Source organism: Colobus angolensis, unplaced genomic scaffold (genome assembly GCF_000951035.1).
Source record: "Colobus angolensis palliatus isolate OR3802 unplaced genomic scaffold, Cang.pa_1.0 Scaffold306, whole genome shotgun sequence".
Taxonomy (NCBI): Eukaryota; Metazoa; Chordata; class Mammalia; order Primates; family Cercopithecidae; genus Colobus; species Colobus angolensis.
Genome location: NW_012116333.1, coordinates 233834 through 253771, shown reverse-complemented (window position 1 = coordinate 253771; position 19938 = coordinate 233834). Strand labels below are relative to the sequence as shown.

Here is a 19938-nt window from a genome sequence, read left to right as displayed (position 1 = left end):
CACCCCTTTCCTGGAAAACTCATGAATAATCCACCCATTGTTTAGTACATGATCAAGAAGTAACTATAAGTATGCTCAGTCAAGCAGCCCATGCTACTGCTCTGCCTGTGGAGCAGCCATTCTTTATTGCTTTACTCTCTTAATAAACTTGCTGTCTTCCACAATGCTTGAACTAGTTTACAGTCCCACCAACAGTGTAAAAGTGTTCCTATTTCTCCACATCCTCTCCAGCACCTGTTGTTTCCTGACTTTTTAATGATCGCCATTCTAACTGGTGTGACATGGTATCTCATTGTGGTTTTGATTTGCATTTCTCTGATGGCCAGTGATGATGAGCATTTTTTCATGTGTCTGTTGGCTGCATAAATGTCTTCTTTTGAGAAGTGTCTCTTCATATCGTTTGCCCACTTTTTGATGGGGTTGCTTGTTTTTTTCTTGTAAATTTGTTTGAGTTCTTTGTAGTTTCTGGATATTAGCCCTTTGTCAGATGAGTAGATTGCAAAAATTTTCTCCCATTCTGTAGGTTGCCTGTTCACTCTGATGGTAGTTTCTTTTGCTGTGCAGAAGCTCTTTAGTTTAATTAGATCCCATTTGTCAATTTTGGTTTTTGTTGCCATTGCTTTTGGTGTTTTAGACATGAAGTCTTTGCCCATGCCTGTGTCCTGAATGGTATTACCTAGGTTTTCTTCTAGGATTTTTATGGTTTTATGTCTAATATTTAAGTCTTTGGTCCATCTTGAATTAATTTTTGTATAAGGTGTAAGGAAGGGATCCATTTTCAGCATTCTACATATGGCTAGCCAGTTTTCCCAGGACCATTTATTAAATAGGAAATCCTTTCTCCATTTCTTGTTTTTGTCAAGTTTGTCAAAGATCAGATAGCTGTAGATGTGTGGTATTATTTCTGAGGGCTGTGTTCTGTTCCATTGGTCTATATCTCTGTTTTGGTACCAGTACCATGCTGTTTTGGTTACTGTAGCCTTGTAGTATAGTTTGAAGTCAGGTAGTGTGATGCCTCCAGCTTTGTTCTTTTGGCTTAGGATTGTCTTGGCAATGCGGGCTCTTTTTTGGGTTCCATATGAACTTTAAAGTAGTTTTTTCCAGTTCTGTGAAGAAAGTCATTGAATCTATAAATTACCTTGGGGATGGCACTGAATCTATAAATTACCTTGAGCAGTATGGCCATTTTCATGATATTGATTCTTCCTATCCATGAGCATGGAATGTTCTTCCATTCGTTTTTGTCCTCTTTTATTTCACTCAGCAGTGGTTTGTAGTTCTCCTTGAAGAGGTCCTTCACATCCCTTGTAAGTTGGATTCCCAGGTATTTTATTCAGCTCAGAGTGACTTTGATGCTGCCTTGTAGTTGGACAGGATTTATGGGCAGAAAAAGGAACGTGATGTACAGAAAATGGAAATAAGGTACAGAAAGAGCCAGACTGGTGATGGCTCAGCATTTGCCTTACTTGAGCCCAGTTTGAACAGCTGGCCACTGTGAGTAGCTGAAATCTGGCTGCTGTGATTGGCTGAGACTTGGTTACTTGCTATGAGAGTAGGTGACAGTTTGTTTACATGTCCAGTTAGGTTACAGTTCACTATGTACAAAGAAACTTTTAGGCTGAATTTAAAATATGTAAGGAGAAAGGTTTAAGCTAAACTCATTAACACCTAGAAGAGAGAAGGTGTTCATTCAATAACTAATTATGGAGCACTTACTACGTGCCAGGAAGTGCTTTGTGCAAAATAGAAGAACATGTAACCCCAATACAGGGCAAAACTACAAAGAAATGGAAGCCATAAATGAAACTATGAGAGACATATAAACCAAAAATAAAATTCTAAGCCCCGCAAGTGACTGATGGACCCTTCCCTTGGCCAAGGGCATTCCAAAGTTTACCTGAAAAATTAGTTCAGGCCATAATAGGGATGGGTGGCTAAACATGCCTCATTGTACTCTCCTCCTTCCTGGAATTCAGGCACAGCTGATCAGCATTCACATCAACACAGAGATGTTAAGTCCCATAGAACAGACTCTTTAAGATTGATAAGAAACATTTACAGTTGATTCTACCTGAAGCCTGCTATCTGGAGGCTTCATCTGCATGATAAAAACTTTGTTTCCACAACCCCTTATCTTAACCAAGACATTCCAAGTTTTTAGACAATAATCCTTTTAAACAGTTGCCAATCCGAAAATCTTTGAATCTGCCTATGATCTGGAAGCTCCCCTCCCCCAAGTTGTCTCACCTTTCCAAATTGAACCACTGTCCATCTTACATGTATTGACTGGTGTCTTACGTCTGTCTAAAATGTATAAAACCAAGCTGCACCCCAACCACCTTGCATGCATGTTCTCAGGATCTGCTGGGGCTGCATCATGGGCCATTGGTCAGTCATATTTGGCTCAGAATAAATCTTTTCAAATACTTCACAGAGTGTAACTCTTTTCATTAACCGACATGAAAGTCAGATGCAGATGTAATAAGCAAGGAGGAAGAGCTCCAAAAGGAGAGAGAGTAATATATGGAGAAGTGAAAAAAATCAAAGAAATAAAAGAACTTCCTTAAGTTGAAAAATACTTCAATATCTTAAGTCTGTGAAAGGAAATTAAAGTTTAGGACCCCAGACTCATTTAGCCAAAGGGAAATGTTGAGCTGGGAACTGTGTCATGCAAACCTGCCTCCCCCTTTTGGTTCCTAAATAAGATGGCTATGATGAAAAGCTGCATGTCTCCACCATATTTTGCTCACAAGGAAATTCCTAGTGAACTGTTAAAATTTCACCATGGCAATGCAAATTGATCGCTTATCTTTACAAGCGCAGTCACCCACCAGATACAAATGCATATCTGATTGTTCCCCTGCCCTATTTTGTCTATTTTCTCTTATGTAAAATGCAGATGCCCTGCATTTTTCCTCTGCCCCATTTGTTTATATCATCTTATGTTAAAAAATGCAGATTCACTGAGCCAGACAAAGGTATGAATGACTATTTTTCCCTGCCCTGCTCTTACATGAAAATTGTGTACTTCTCAATATCCCGTCCTTTCCCCTTTAAATTTGGAACCCTCAAAATCATCTTCAGAGAAAGACATAGAGCTGTCTCCCGGGCGTGCATCCTTAACTTTCGCGAATAAGTCTCCTAAAATGATTGAGACTCATCTCATCATTTTTCTCAATGACAAGTCCTAGGTGGAAAAAAAAAAAAAGCAAAAAGATACACCTAGGTATATACTGATTAAAATTTAAAATGTCCAAGAGACAGGAGAACATGAGCAAAAGAGAGAGAGAAGGAAAGAGATGCAGAGAGTGAATGAGAGAGGAAGAAAGTGGGGGAAGGAGGGAGATAGAAACTCTAGGAAAAGAAACAATCAAACTATCATTAGATTTCTCCTTTGTCATTCTGAAAATGGGAAGACTGAAGTGTATACAGACTTTTTTCAGATCTTCATCTAAGCCTCTCATATTGTCATCAATGAGGGCAGGGGAATTTGTTTTGAGGGGATGGGCGGGGGCACAGGAGGACAAGCGCAGACTCAGATCTTACACTACACGTGGACCTTCTGAGGAAATTAATTGAACGAGTTCAGCTGAACAAAAATTCAATTAGAATGAATCAATAAACTCCTAAATACAGCAAAGAATATTCATTATAAAACTACAGCAAATATAATAGTAAACAAAGAAACAAAAATATGAGAGCGATGTTCATCACTACCACCACTACTTGTTTTGGGAATTCCAGCCATGCAATAAGAAAAGAATATCAGTGGTGTAGATAATGGAAAGTAAGAGACAAAATTATTATCATTTAGATAATATGAGCACATTAACTAACCAGGCTCACTAACAATAAACAAACAAGAACAAGTGATTAGAACCAATGAAAGAATTCAGTAAGAGACCAATGTACAGTAAATGTAAGAAACAAGTAATTTACATTTATCCCAGCAACATTTTTGCAAACAGAAAAATATCCTGCTCAGAACAGCAAATGCTACATGTAGAGTAGCTAGAAAGGTGACTGTTATTTCCCGCATTTTATAGCTGAGGAAACTGAGGCACAGACAGATTAAACAACTTTCACAGGACTGGAGAATGTGCCGGTTAAGTGTGAGTTGAGCCCAGACACTCAGCTCCAGAGCTCATGACTGCCATCCTATGCCAGCTTGTACTGTGGGTGTCATTATCCCTGTCATCCAAGTCAGGAGGAAGGACGTCATCCCTGTCATCCAAGTCAGGAAGGGATGCTACCGGGAGAGTTCCACCCCTACTTTGCAGCATGTATGAAAATGTGGCAGGAGTGGGGCATGGTGGTGCACCATGCTACTTGGTGCTCCCCACCATGCTACTTACACTCCCCAGCTACTTGGGAGGCTGAGGTGGGAGGATGGATTGAGCCTGGGAGTTTGAGGCTGCAGTGAACCGTGATCATGCCACTGCACTCCAGCCTAGGAAACAGAGCAACACTTTGTCTCAAAAAAAAAAAAAAAAAGAAAAACCAAAAAAACCCCAGAAAAGAAAAAAAGGTAGATGAATGAAAGGTGCAAACTCAAAGAGGAAATTATAAAAGTATCAGACAAAATTACAGGGGAAGTATTTGTGTAACACTGGGGTGGAGAGGGCTTTCTTAAGCAAAGTAGGAAACCCAAAAGTTATAGATGTAAACAATACATAGTTAATAAAATAAAGAACCAAAATCTCCTGTGGCAAAAGCAACAGAAGACAAATAATAAATGCTATACATATGTAACAAACGGATACTATCCTGATATAGAAAGAGCTCCTTTAGATTAATAATTGAAAGAACAATGGGGGAAAAAAAAAGCTTATAAATAGGCAATGCAGTGATGCTTAACTTATTAGTGGTCAGGGAAGTGCAGATTAAAACAACCACAAGGTCTTAGGGATTTGTAGACTGTCAAACAAGGTCATCGGGTACTGATAAATGTACGGATGGGTAAAAGTATCTTTTCATACATAGTTGGTAGGACCGCAAATTACTAGACAATTTTGTGAAAGAATTTTTGTTGGTATTTCTTAAAATGAAAAAAATGCTGATTTGTTCCAGCAATCTGCCTTCTGGAAATGGATCTGCCAGTAACTAAAGCACCAGTACATCAAGATGTTTGTACAAGATTGGTTCTGGCAGCATTGTTTGTACTGCAGTACCCAAAACAAACAGACACACCTACAAATGGGAAATGAACTGAATGTCAGTGAATAGGGGAATGGCTGAGTAAATTATGGTGCATTCCCAGAAGGCAAGAAATAAGTAGCAGTTTAAGAAGAGGAAAATAAATGAGATACTATTTCACACACAAGAATGAAAACATCTGAAGATGCGAAGTGTTGATGATGCAGGGAAACAGTGAATCTCAGAAACAGTTGCTGGGGTGTCCACTGGCAGAATGCCTTTGGAAAACAATCAGCAATATCTAGAAAGCTTAAAAATACATGTGGTCTGCAACCCTGCAACTCTACTTCTTGGAATATTCCCTACAGTAACTCTTCCATGAGAGCACAGAGAGACGTGTGAGAAAGCTCATTGTAGCTTGGTTTGTAACAGCTAGAAATTAAAGAGCCTGCATGCCCATCAGCAGGAGAGCGGATGAGCATGTGGGTTATTCAGATACTAATGTTCCATGAAGAAGTTAACTGCATGAACCACATCTGTTCGTGTCAACCAGATCCTCTTCAATACGTAATGATGAGTGAAAAGTGCAGGTCACAGAATGATTAGATTAAATTACATCGATTAACAAACACCCACACGTTGCCATTTACTGCCGTGTGTGAGTGTGCATGTAACACAGACAGATGTGGTCACAGTGGGAGAGCACAGGCTGTGGGCTATGATCTGGGTCTGCTTCTCCTTCTCCCTGTGTGGCTGAGTGAGTAAGGAGGGCTGGCGAAAAGCACTAGCTTTCTGACATAGTGGGGACTATTCTTAGTCATTGCTTTACTTCCAAACTCTGATCTAGAAGCCTGAGAAATCTTGTGAGAAAGAGGAACTCCAGGATTGTGCAGACAGTGCAAAGTTCAGTGTTTCCTGAACGGAAGCAAAGGAGGGTTTCTGAAAAGGACAGATGAGTGGAAGGAGGAAGAAAAAAATGATTAAATCTAAGAAAGTGGGAAACTATCTCACCAGAAGCCCCCTGCTGCAACGTTGTGATAATGTTAAGCAGCTCCCAGAGAATTGGGCTAGTTTGTGTTATCTTAGATGAGTAGATAGCAAAGTTTAATTAGATTCCCCACTAATTCATACTAAAGTGTCAATGGCTTATAACAAATTAAATGAATTTTACAGGCATTTTATCTTAACCCAGATTCACAGGCCAGAAGTACTCCAAGAACTGGCTGCAGGGGCTTTGCCAGAGGTGGCTGAAACAGCGAGGGAAGTCGAGGAAGAAGCATCGAAACAACAGCCCTTTGGGATGGGAGGCAGAGCTCAAGTACAATGTGTGCACTGCACCAGGTACAAAAGTCTGGAAACACATCATATGGTGCCTGAGTTGAGAGGCTTGTGCACAAATATTCTAAAACAAATCACACATTTATATACCCTTAACATGACCCACAGCACAGCAGGTTACTCTCCCACACTTGACACTAATGGCATATAAGTTTTATTTTTGATTTTTCAATGGGGAAATAGAATATATAAAATATGTATGGATACGTACATATGTGCACACACACTCACACATGCAGAAAAATGTACAAAACCTGTATGACCACCATCCAGGTCAAAAATCAGAACGTTGTCCGTACCCTCATCCCCTACCTTTCCCAATCAACCCTCCTTCCACCCCCGGTAATCACCATCGTCAGCTTTATGATAATCATTTTCTTGTTATTGTTTAAGGTTCCGCTATGACACACCTCCCTAAACAATTTAATTCCAAAGTTATGAATTGGCCAGACATGCTCCTGGCTTCTTTCCTTCAACACTGCGTCGATGAGGTTTGTCCATGTTAGCAGCAGTTTGTTGATTTTCCTTGCTGTGTAGAATTTTCCTTGACAATTTATTTATCTATTCTACAGCTGTTGGACACTGAGTTGTTGCCATTTTTTGGCCATGATGAGTAACGCTGTTGTGAGTATCCAGGTGCACATCCACACAAATTTGGATCCCACTATAGGATTTCTGGGTCGTAGATTATAGTGTAGCTTCAGTTTTACTAGATATTGCTAAATTGTTTTCCACGGAGGTCATATCAACTTGTCCTCCTGCTGGGCAGTACATGAGTGTTCCCAGCCCTCTGGATCTTCTTTAATACTCAGGTGTTGTCAGTTGTTGAAGTGTTGCCCATCGCGGGGGCATGTGTGTGGTAGTAGCAGCAGTTCACTGTGATCTTCTGATTCCTAATGAAGCTGAACACCTTTTGTATACTTGCTGCTTATATTTTATACAGTGAGTACTCAAACCTCTTGCCCATTTTCTAGCGAATGCACTCCCCTTCTTAAAGATTTGCAGGTCCAGGCCGGGTGCGGTGGCTCAAGCCTGTAATCCCAGCACTTTGGGAGGCCGAGACAGGTGGATCACGAGGTCAGGAGATTGAGACCATCCTGGCTAACACGGTGAAACCCCGTCTCTACTAAAAAATACAAAAAACTAGCCGGGCGAGGTGGCGGGCACCTGTAGTCCCAGCTACTCGGGAGGCTGAGGCAGGAGAATGGCATAAACCCGGGAGGCGGAGCTTGCAGTGAGCTGAGATCCGGCCACTGCACTCCAGCCTGGGTGACAGAGCGAGACTCTGTCTCAAAAGAAAAAAAAAAAAAAGAAAAGAAAGATTTGCAGGTCCTTCACATGCTAGGAATAATTCTCGTCAGTCACTCCATGACTTGCCTTCACTCTCTCCTGGTGTCTTTCAATGAACAGAGTGTCCTTAACATACCAATCTTTTCCTCTGTGTTTAACATGTTCTGAGCCTTGTTTCAAAAATCCTTTTAGCTTGAGACCTGGAAGAATAATCATCTGTAGTCTAAATGTCTTACAGTTTTGTCTTTAACTTTTCAGTCTAATCAACCCCAAGCTGAGTCTCCTGAATGGCAAGAGGTGGAGTCCGATTTCTTCTCCTTCTCCTTCAGCCCTCCGTGCTGGCAGGTCCCTGTCCTCATGATGCCTGTCTAGTAGCCCAGTGCCACCCATCAGCTGAGCCCTCCATAACAGACCCAGTAACCACATATGTGTGGCTGTTTCTTGTTTCTTTATTCTGTTTCATGGAATGTTTTTGATGAAAAGGGGGATGGAGCTAAAGATAGTTTTGAGGATGGGGCAATTGTGTTCTTGGTGTGGGATTTCTCACCCCTTGACAGGGTGGCTGGGCATAGGGGAAGAAGGAGCTACAGGGCTGAGAGATGCTGTTGCAACTTAGAAAAATTAAGAAAAATGAAGATACTGCTCAGCTATGGCAAGTGTTTGGTGAAATAGGGACCCTTACATGGCTCATGAAAACTGGTTAAGATTTTTGAGAAGAAATTTGTCAATGTATACTAATAACTTTTATTATTTAGTAATGTCACATCTGGGCATCTATCCTAGGAAAATACTTAATAATGCATACAAATTTCACATACAAGGGTTTTCACATTGCTTATAAGAATATAAAAATTAGAAACCTCCTAAATGTCCAGGGAGGCCAGGGGTTTAAGTGAATCATGAGGCATTCATTCAATGGAATATTACATAGAAACTAGAATAATGTTTATGAGGAGATTTTGAAAATATGGGAAAATGATTTTGCTATACTGCTAAAGTGCAGCAAGGAGGATGCAAAGTGGTATATATAGCACAATCCCACATTTAAAAAGTGAATAAGACAAAGTGAAAACAACTAAACATGAATTATAGGTATTTTTCTGCTTCTATATTGTTTTCCTTCTTTTACTTTTTTGAGTTAAAAAAACAACCCAGATATACTACATATTCCTTGTAAGAAGTTCAACTATTGAGGAATATGTAGAAAAGTATCACAATATTGGCTCCCAAAGGCCCCTCTGCAGCCCAGGTAACTTCACTGTCCATACAGAATGATTCCTTCCACTTCCTTCTCTTGGAAGGAGACACAGACTCAAATGTTTCCAGGGGCCAAAGCAGGAAATGAAATGAGCGAACACCTTGATATAGACAACAGACAGGTGTAGCCTGGGGAAGCCTGAAGAATATCTCTGTTTACTCAAAAGTTAACAATGATCCATCAAACACTTGGAGAGGCTGGATACAGCCCATCAGCCACCCATTTCCAGAGGAGCACTCTGTAATGTGTTATTATCTTCCAAAAAGCTTTATTGAGATACATTTACATACCATTAAATTCACCCCTTAAAAGTATGCTATTGAAAGATTTTAATGTATTTGCAGAGTTGTGTGTGTAACCATCATTATAACCTAATTTTGAAATAATCTCATCCCCAAAGGACACCTCGAACCCATTAACATGCACTCCTTGTTCCCCCTCCCCAACTCCTAGTCCTAGGTAACTACTCACCTACTAATCTGACCCTGTGGGTTTGCCTATTCTGGACATTTCATACAGATAGAATCATACAATATGGGGTCTTCCGTAAGTGAGTTTTCCATGTAGCATATTTTTGAAGTTCATTCAGTGTTTGGCATGTATCTGTAGTTCATTTCATTTCTTTTTTTTCTATTTGAAATGGAGTCTTGCTCTGTTGCCTAGGCTGGAGTGCAGTGAGGGAATCTAGGCTCACTGCAACCTCTGCCTCCTGGGTTCAAGTGATTCTCCTGCCTTAGCCTCCTGAGCAGCTGGGATTACAGGTGCGCACCACCACGCCCAGCTAATTTTTGTATTTTTGTAGACACAGGGTTTCACCATGTTGGCCAGGCTGGTCTCAAACTCCTGACCTCAAGAGATCTGCCCGTCTCAGCCTCCCAAAGCGCTAGGATTACAGGTGTGAGCCTCCGCGCCCAGCATTCATTCCTTTTTAATGCCAAAAAATATCCCATTGTATGGATAAACTATATTTTGTTTATTCATTCCTCAGTTAATGGAATTTAGCTTGTTTCTACTTTTTGGCTATTGTGAACAATGGTGCTATAAATACGTGTGTACAAGTTTTTGTACAGATGTATGGTTTCATTATTCTTGGGTAGAGGACTAGGAGTAGAATTGCTGGGTCATATTGTAGCTGGGTTTAAGATTTTGAGGAACCACTAAACTGTTATCTGAAGTGGCTGCATCATCTTACATTCCAGTAGCAGCATCAGGGTTCCAGTTTCTCCACATCCTTGGCAGCACTTGTTACTGTCTTTTTTATTCTAACCATTTTAGTGGGTGTGAAATTGTATCTTGTGGTTTTGATTTGAAATTTCCTGATGATTAATAATGTTGAGCATATTTTCACATGCTTATTGGAGGTTCACAAATTTTCTCTGGAGAACTATTTAATTAAATCCTTTGCTAATTTTTAAACTGGGTTATTCACACAGAATATTTTTAAATTGAGTTGTCAGAGTTCTTTATATATTCTGGATACAAGTCCCTTATCAGACATATGATTTAGATATTTTCTCCATTCTGTGGGTTGCCTTTTCACTTTATTAATGATGTCTTTTGAAGTACAGATCTTTTACATTTTAATGATGTCTAACTTGGCTACTTTCTTTTGCTGCCTGTGTTCTTGGTGCCATATCTAAGAGGCTTTGCCGAACCCAAGATTATGAAGACTTACTCGTATGTTTTCTTCCAAGAGTGTTATGCTGCTAGCCCTTACTTTTAGATCTATAATCCGTTTTGAATTTTTAAATTTCTCTAGCAGCGTTATTGAAATATGTCACATACTATAAAATTTATCCATTTAAAGTGTTCAATTCAAGGATGTTTAGTATTAATTTTTACACAATGGACAACCATCAGTTGTAGAACATTTTCATCCCCTGCAAAAGGAACACTGTATCCATTAGCTGTCACTCCCATGAACACTTCCTCACTCCCTACCCCTAGACAACCAGTAATCTACTTTCTGTCTGTACAGATTTTTCTCTTCCAGAAATTTCATATAAAAGGAATCATACAATATATGATCTTTTGTGACTGATTTCTTTCACTTAGCATAATGTTTTCGAGATTCATCCATGTTGTAGCAAGTGTCAGCATTTCATTATTTTTTCATGGTCAAATTATATAGATATATTATATTTTATCCATTCATCCATTAATGGACATTTGGGTTGTATACACCTTTTGATAGTTATAAGCAATGCTTCTATAATCATGCATGTACAAGTTTTTGTATGAGCATATGTTTCCATTTCTGTTGGGAATATGCTTAAGAGTGGAAATGCTGTCATATTGTAACTCTCTGTTGAACAGTTAGGAGCTAGCAGACTCTTTTTCACGCAGCTATGCCATTTTACATTCCCACCAGCAGAGTATGAGGGTTCTGATTTTTCCACATCCTTGTCAACACTTGTTCTTGTCTGACTTTTTGATTCTAGCCATGCTAGTGAGTATCAAGTGGTAGCTCATTGTGGTGTTGATTTGCATTTCCTAGATGACTAATGGGTCCTTGGAGAAATATCTATTCAGATCCTCATTCATTTTTTTCATTTTTTAATTGGGCTATTTGTCTTTATTGAGTTTAAGAGTTCTTTATAAATTCTGGGTGGAAGGCCCTTATCAGATATACAATTTGTGAATATTTCTTCCATTCTGTGGTTCGTCTTTTCACTTTCTTGATGGTGTCCTTTGAAACATAAAGGTTTGTAAATTTGATGACATCATTTTATCTATTTTTCTTTTGTTGCTGATGCTTTTGGTGTCATATAAAGAGTCCTTTGTCAAATCCAAAATTATGAAGGTTTACTGCTGTGTTTTCTTAAAAGAGTTTTATAGTTTTAGCTCTTACATTTAGGTAGGTATTTGATCGATTTTGTGTTAATTTATGTATGTGGTGTGAGCTAAGGATCCAACTTCATTCTTTTGTATGTGGCTATCCAGTTTTGCTAGGGACATTTTTTGAAAAGACTATTGTTTCTCTGTTAAATTGTCTTGCTGCTTCTGTCAAACATTAATTGGCCATAAGTGTAAGGGCTTATTTCTGGACTCTCAAGTCTATTTCATTGATCCATATATCTATCCTTATGCCAATATCACATTGTCTTGAATACCATAGCTGTGTAGTAATTTTGATATTGAGAAGTGCAAGTCCTCCATTTTTGTTTTCTTTTTATCAAGATTGTTTTGGCTATTCTGGATCTCTTCCATTTCCATATGAATTTTAGGAACACTTTGTCAATTTCTGCAAATAAATCAGCTAGAATTTTGATAAGGGTTGTGTTGAACCTGCATATTACTTTGTTATGTACGTACAGGTTATTACTTTTTTTAAATTGCTGTTTTAACAAAATTAAGTCCTCTGATTCATGAACATGAAATGTCTTTCAACCTATTTAGATCATTTTTAATTATGTTAAACAATGTTTTGTAGTTTCATTGTACAAGTGTCAGACTACTTTGTTACATTTATTCATAAATATTTGTTGTTTTGATGCTATTGTAAATTGAACTTTTTTTAACTTTTATTTTCACACCATTGGTTGTTAATATACAGAAAAACAATTGATTATCTTGTATCTTGTAACCTCGCTTGTTTATTTGTTCTGATAGTTTCTTTTGGTGAATGCCTTCAGATTTTCTATATATAAGATCATGTCATTTGTAAATTGTGATAGTTTTACTTACTGTACTCCAGTGTGGGTGCCTTTACTTATCTTTTTCTTCCCTAACTGACCTGGCTAGACCCTCCAGTACAATGTTGAATAGAAGTAGCAAAAGTGAACATCCTTATCTTGTTTCTGGATTCAATCTTTCATCATGAAGTATAATGTTAACCATGAATTTTCTTTTTTTTTCTTTGCTGTGTCACCATGCTGGAGTGCAGTAGCATGATCTCAGCTCACTGCAACCTCTGCCTCCTGCATTCAAGTGATTCTCCTGCCTCAGCCTCCTGAGTAGCTGGGACTACAGGCACATGCCACCACACTCAGCCACTTTTTGTATTTTTAGTATAGATGGGGTTTCACCATGTTGGCCAGGATGGTCTCAATCTCTTGACCTCGTGATCTGCCCACCTCGGCCTCCCAAAGTGCTGGGATTACAGGCGTGAGTCACCACGCCCAGCCTAATTGTGAATTTTCAAACCTTTATCAGGTTGAGGACATTCTCTTCAATTCCTATTTTTTGAGTGTTTTATCATGAATGGGTGTTGGATTTTGTCAAATGCCTTTTTTTGTATGTCTACTGAAATGATTATGTACTTTGCTTTGTTCTTTACTCTATTGATATAGTGTATTCAATTAATAGATTAATAGATTTTTGGATGTTAAACCAACTTTGCATTCCTGGGCTAAATCCCACATGTTCATATTGTTTAATGCCTTTTATATACTGCTGAGTTAGGTTTGTTAGTATTTCATTGAAAATGTTTATATCTATATTGCTAAGGGATATTGGTTTATAGTTTTCTTGTGATGCCTTTAGTTTTGGTATAATACGGGTATGAGACAATGAGTTGAGAAGTGTTCCTGTTATTCCGTAAAAGAGTTTATGCAAGATTGGTATTAATTCTTTAAATGTTTGATGGAATTAGCCAGTGAAGTTATCTGGGTCTGGACTTTTAATAGTTTGAATCCTCTGGTCAGTTGGCTGAAGAGTTGTCAATTTTGTTGCTGATCACATATCACTTTTATAACTGAATTGTTATAAGAAGACATAAGAAGTAAGAGGCAACTCCCACAATGGAGAACATTAAAGTACACTCAAGCTTTTCTGCCCACTCTTCCTACATGCCAATATGGTTGATTCAAAGTTTTTTTCATTACTCTCCTCTCCATCTCTTGTCTGGAGTTGTAAGTAAGGTGAAGTCTGGGGATTGTGCAGCCACACTGGGAGTTGGTGCCTTGGTGACTTTCCAGCAGTGACAGGCCATACGCCGTGGAAAGGGTTTATTTCATACCATGCATTTGAGCTAGAAGAAATCACGGCCCCCGTGACCACCTGATCTGACGTCATAACTCACCGATACTGTTTTTGCCGTGTTTCCAGTTCTTTACGTCGGTGTTGCTTGAGAATGTGTATTTGGTCATCTCGGGCCAACTTTGCTGTAAAGAAAGAACAACATGAGAGGAGCCTTAAGAAGAACAATAACAATGCCCAGTGCACATGTGCTTGTACTTGGGCTCCGTCACTGAAGTTGTGTGACCAAGAGTTGCCCTGACCCTTTCACATGTAAAATGGAGATGATAATGCCTACTTCTCCGGGTCATGGTGTGCATTTGGGGAGAGAATGCAGGAAAGCCCTCCACACAGCACCTGGCATACAGCAAATGCCAATAGATGGGAACAATGACCATTATCATGCCTATAGTCATCATTGGCCTGAGGGTTCTGCTCCTCCCTCTAAGCCTGGCTCTGAGAGCATCTTATCTCTCAGCCTGTCTCTCACTGCAGGAGTTGGAGCAGGTAGCTAAGGGCAGGGCTGCTTCTCAGAGCCTTTACAGCAGACCAGGTCATATCATGACCACTCTTTAAACTATTGCTTAAGGCCAAGCCTGTGAATGCAGCCCATAAAGCTGTGATAGGGGGAGCCCAGATCTCCTGAAAACAGATCCTGGAATAGTTTCTGTAGCTCTCGTGGTGAAGCATTACATTTTAAAACTTTCTTTTCAACACAGATTGATATTTGTGTAAAATATAATAACAATTAATTACTAGAAAAAATGAAAAATGAAATTTACAAAACCCAAAGATATTCAAAATGCAAGTCATTTTTTTCTTATTAAGTACAAAAGTCATAAAATTGTTCTGTTAAATTGCTATAAAAGTTTCCAAAACCCCTACTCTGAGTCTTTGTATTTTATGTTATATTTATTTTATTTTTTTTTAGAGACAGGGTCTCCCTCTGTCTCCCAGGCTAGAGTGCAATGGCATGGTCATAGCTCCCTGGAGCCTTGAACTTCAGGACTCAAGTGGTTCCCCAACCTCAGCCTACTAAGTAGTTGGGACTATAGGCACACCCCACCACGCCTGGCTAATTTTTTGTATTTTTAGTAGAGACAGGGTTTCACTGTGTTAGCCAGGATGGTCTCAATCTCCTGACCTCATGATCCGCCCACCTTGGCCCCTGGCTAATTTTCAATTTTTTTTTTTGTAGAGATGGGGTCTCTCTACGTTGCCCAGGCTTGTGTCAAAATCCTAGACTCAAACAATCCTCTCGCCTTGGCCACCCAAAGTGCTGGAACTATAGGCTTCAACCTCTGTACTGATCTAAATGCAGACCTGGACTCAGTGCTCAGATGACACCCAGGCCACATTCTGAACTGTCCACCCCACAGCACTTCCAGGCTGAGGCATCTTCATCCCTGAGCTTGGAACTGGGGCCCAAAAAGGAATATTAGTGGGATACCTCTGCATTCTCCCCTGGGGATGTAAGGCCAGCCAAGAGGGTAGGCTTGAGGCCACGGAAGGCAAGGTGAGTATTAATGGTGACAATAACTGTTATCATTGGCTATGGGGGTAATTCTGGAGGCACTCAACATTCATCATCTCTTATATACCTTAAGGAACCAGCTAATCTCTTGGGCACCTCAACTCTGAGGTGCTGGATCTCTTCAGTTTCACTGGTATGAATAAGTCAGTACATGCAGAATTGCAACATGCCAAGTTTCAAAAAGAGAATGGTCCTTCTCCCCTGACCCCAAAGGTGTTTGAAGAATCTACCCAATGGCTGATGAAGTTCTGGGAGTATGACAGGATGAGAAAGCCTGGACTGATGGCAGAAGAGCTCAGCAGGGCAGGTTCCAAGGACTGACACAGTGCCTTAATGAAGCTGTCCCTTCACACAGATGCTCTGGATCCATGGGGCCACAGTAATGGCCCTCTGACATTCATGTTCACCCAAGGTGTAGTGGTGAAATATTAGATTTAAGGGGTGATCATATGGTGAGTAACTGAATCACTTGTAGGTTGGCCCCCCCGCCCATTTCCAGGTTGTTCAAGGGATTGGTTGTTGTGCCATGTGGTGGATTAATAATTGGCCACAGCTGGGCGTGGTGGCTCACGACTATAATCCCAGCAATTTGGGAGGCCAAGGCAAGTGGATCACCTGAGGTCAGGAGTTCCAGACCACCTTGGCCAACATGGCAAAACCCTATCTCTAGTAAAAATACAAAAATTAGCCAGGCATGGTAGCTGGAGCCTGTAATCCCAGCTACCTGGGAGGCTGAGGCAGGAGAATCACTTGAACCTGGGAGGCAGAGGTTGCAGTGAGCTGAGATCGTGCCACTGCCTTCCAGCTGGGGCAACAGAGCGAGACTTTGTCTCAAAATAATAATCATAATAATAATAATAAGCCACAAATTCTTTGACATTCCTTCCATTGAGAGATGGGGGGTCTGCATCCCCTCCTCTGGAGTCTGGGTGGGCTCTGTGACTGCTTGGACCAGTAGAATATGGTGGTAGTTACAGTGTGCCAGTTTCTAGGCCCAAGCCTGAAGAGACTGGCAGCTTCAACTTTCTGTCTCTTAGAAAACTTGCTCTTGGAAGCCAGCCATCATGTAAGAAACGCAAGCACCTAGAGGACACCATTCTGTGAGAAGCCTTAAAGAATGAGACTCCATAGGACAAGGAGCCTAGAGAGAAGAAGCCCCAGTCCCCTAAGCTGATGCTACATGGCCACAGATGAACTGCCCAGTGAAGCCTTTCCCAAATTCCTGAACTGCAAGAGCATGAACAAAATTAAATGGCTATTTAAAGCTACCAAGGAGGTTGGTTTTACAGCAGTAGAGAGAGTGAAAATTGCTGGACAGCTTCTCTATGCTCACCCTCCAACTGGTGCTATCCCTGAAAGTAACTAGAATGAGATGCCTCAATGGGCTTCCCACTGGGAACTCTGACCAGAAAGGAGGGAATATGTTAGAGCAAGGAGAGGCCAATTACTCCCCAGCACCTTTCTACTGAGGGCCACAGCTCCTCCAAGGGTGCTGTCTCCAGGATACTTCTGGATTACTCCCACAACCTTCTCCCTCCCCCTGCATCAGGACTAGTGGTGCTCATGGCCCCGCACTCTGTATGGTCCCTCTGTGCATGGGCCCACACCTTTGTGATGCCCCTTTCTTAAACCCTCATCCTACTGTACCATCTGTTTTTTGCCAAGATGAGCTGAAGGGTCTGCAGGAAGAAGGGCTTCATAACTGAGACCTTGGGTAGATGGGCAGGAGGGAGTTTCAGAGCCAGCATTTTCTAACTACCAGAAAAAGAGAAGTGCCCTGTCCACAACTTTCCACATTCTGACGACCACAAGAATAAATGAACTTTGTGATTTTTTTCCTGTCATTAGGTAGGGGGACAAAAATCCTCTTATCTCCATGTTCAGAAATACTCTGGAAATTTGGTTTCTTAAGTCAAACTCCACATCAGAAACGATGGGATATGGCCTGGTAGGTTAAGAACAGCAGGTACATAATAACTTTTTTATCCTTTGTCTCAGATTTCTTAGCTATATAATGGGGGTAATAGTCATTTCTTCCTACCTACCCCACCAAACTTCTGTGAAAAACACACTAGCTACAGGAAACTTGGCAAAGAGGAAGAGTTCGACGCTGTCATGGCAGAAGCAGTGGCTTCCTACAGTGGCTGCCTGGCCTTTGAAGGCTTATCTTTCCAGGTTTAAACTGAGAGCAAGCAGAAGGGTTATGACTTGAAGTGAGGTAGGATTTTGCCAGGCACACTAGGAGGCTGGGTGTGCAAGGCAGTTCATTCAGGGAGAGTGGCCTTGGCTGACCTTGATGCCTGCTTCTCTCTCTGATGCTCTGTACCAGGTCAGCTGTGTGTTCCTCACAAAGAATGGCCTCCTGACTGGGATCTGACTAAGGGGAGCAGATTTGAGGTTCTTTTCTCTTTCAGCGAAAAGTGAGACTTGGGGTTGAAGAACTGGTAACTGTGATTTGCAGGCCTGTCCATCGCCCCTCGGAGCTGGCACTTGGGGTGCTCCTTGTCCACCCCTTCCCTCCCCAGGCCCACAAGGGCACCCCGAGCTTGCCTGAGCCCTACTGTGATCTCAGAGAGGGCAGGCTATGAACCTAGAAAGTGATGTCACACCCTGGCAACTGGACAAGTGCCCATCCAGGGGCATGTCCCATAGCTATCTGCCTCAGCGGACCTTAGTTACCCACTGACAAAAAGGGGGGTACAACCCTCCCCTGTAGAACTGTAGCACAGAGTGAGGACATGATGGCAGTGAGGCCTAGGGCCACCTGCTCCACCCTCAGGGGCTTGTATGAATCCCAAAGAAAGTCACGCCTCCTGCAGGTGCATCGAGGCACAGGGCAGAGCCCTCCCACTTCCCGCCCCTGCACAGCAGTGTCATTCCTCCTATGACTACAGTGCTTTGAGGTCAGGAAGAACTTCCGGTTCTCAGGAAGCCCGGGGCAGAAGGGGCCTGAGCTGCTCACCGCGTCCATCCCTCAGGACTACCTCGCCATCACCGGTGAGCCAGCGGTAGCAGGGGAACTCGATGTAGTCCCCGTGGGGCGTCTTCAGCGTGATGTACTTCAGGTACCAGTCGTCATGCAGCCAGTACTTGCGCTTCTCGATTTTGACCAGCTGGATCTCGCCCAGTTCCTCATCCACAGTCACATCGTACGAATCCACCTGGGAAGGAGAACAGGCAATCAGGCCATGCATGGTCTCCTGAGCCTTTGTTCTGGAGATGTTAGATGTTAAGAATTTGTCACCCCAAAGTATGCTGCTCTGGCATAGGGACTATGTTGAATGAAAAGCACTTAAAAAAACAGCAGGTGCAAGATCAGTCTGACATTCGTGCTGTTTCTGAGAAGCAGGAGATGAAAGTCCCCCATGAAAGATGTCCTCCCTACACCAAAAGGAAAGTAACACTTTAAATCAAGGTTGGGAAGCTGAAGCCAAAAGAAATCCAAACAAACAGATCTTGTACAATGAGCCCTTACCTCCCGAGTCACTTCTCTGCCCAATTACCTGCCCTGGCCCAAGCGCCTTGGCCTTATCACCTTTCACAACTAATCATCCAATGCGGTATCTAAGGGGGATTGACTCTAACTGCTTCTTGGGGTCTTCATCTTTTTAAGAGGGCTCCCATGCCACATACAACTTGTATTAAGAAATCTGTATGCTTTTGCCCATGAATCTGTCTTATGCCGATTCTCAGGCCTAGCCAAAATGGGAAGAGGTAGAGTTCTGCCTCCACTAAAGTTCATGGAGCCAAGATGCTTCATGAACACCTTAAATGAACTCCTGAATTCATTTAGCCAAGACATTCACTGAAGGCCTGCGCCTGACAAGGCTCAGTGCTAAGACCCAGGTAGGTGAGAGAAATGGACAAGTCCTGGGCCCTACTCTTGAGGAGAGAGAATCCAGTGAGCCAGGACAGTGCTGTGCTGCTCAGAGGGCAACGTCTGTTGTCTGCACTTAGCTCAGGTTGGAGGATGGGGAGATGCCCAGGCTCATGCCTACACCTGTGAGGCAGGTCCGCAGTAGCCCCCACATGGGACAGCCTTGTGGGAGGCCTTTACAACTGGTGATGGGCTTGCTGAAAGTGGATCTCCACAACGCCGCTGGGAGTGCAGGGGAGTTATGACCCCTTCCACAGATGAAAACAGCGAGGCTCAGTGACTCCCACCTCTGCCACTTAGAGCAGAGCTGGAGCCCCACCCCAGGCCTTTCCATCACAGCCACTGCCTCTCTTTCCAGTTATCAGTGTGGCTAATAAGTGAGTGAAAATGGTGAGGCTTAGATACAGGGAACTTGCATGGATTTGAGTCCTCCTGGGACATCTGCATTTCACAGCCGCATGGTGATGCCTAGAGAACAGTGAGATCAAGCGGCTCTGGCTGCACCTGTGGTATTAGTGGTGGCAGGGTGAGACTGGCCTTGCAGCT

General features: G+C 41.8%; 1 protein-coding gene and 1 pseudogene across 2 annotated transcripts in view; one reads left to right on the top strand and one right to left on the bottom strand.

Annotated features, from left to right (window-relative positions):
* LOC105517731 overlaps positions 1–19938 on the top strand; it is a 731019-nt pseudogene that overhangs the window by 512364 nt on the left and 198717 nt on the right. The gene's annotated exons all lie outside the window — the stretch shown is intronic.
* Positions 1–19938, bottom strand: part of ALOX5 (arachidonate 5-lipoxygenase) — a 59796-nt gene that overhangs the window by 32803 nt on the left and 7055 nt on the right. The window contains exons 2-3 of the mRNA XM_011950388.1: positions 18478–18676; positions 14046–14127 (exon numbers count right to left, since the gene is read on the bottom strand). Coding sequence (XP_011805778.1) covers positions 14046–14127; positions 18478–18676 — 281 coding nt within the window. The remainder of the gene's footprint in view (positions 1–14045; positions 14128–18477; positions 18677–19938) is intronic.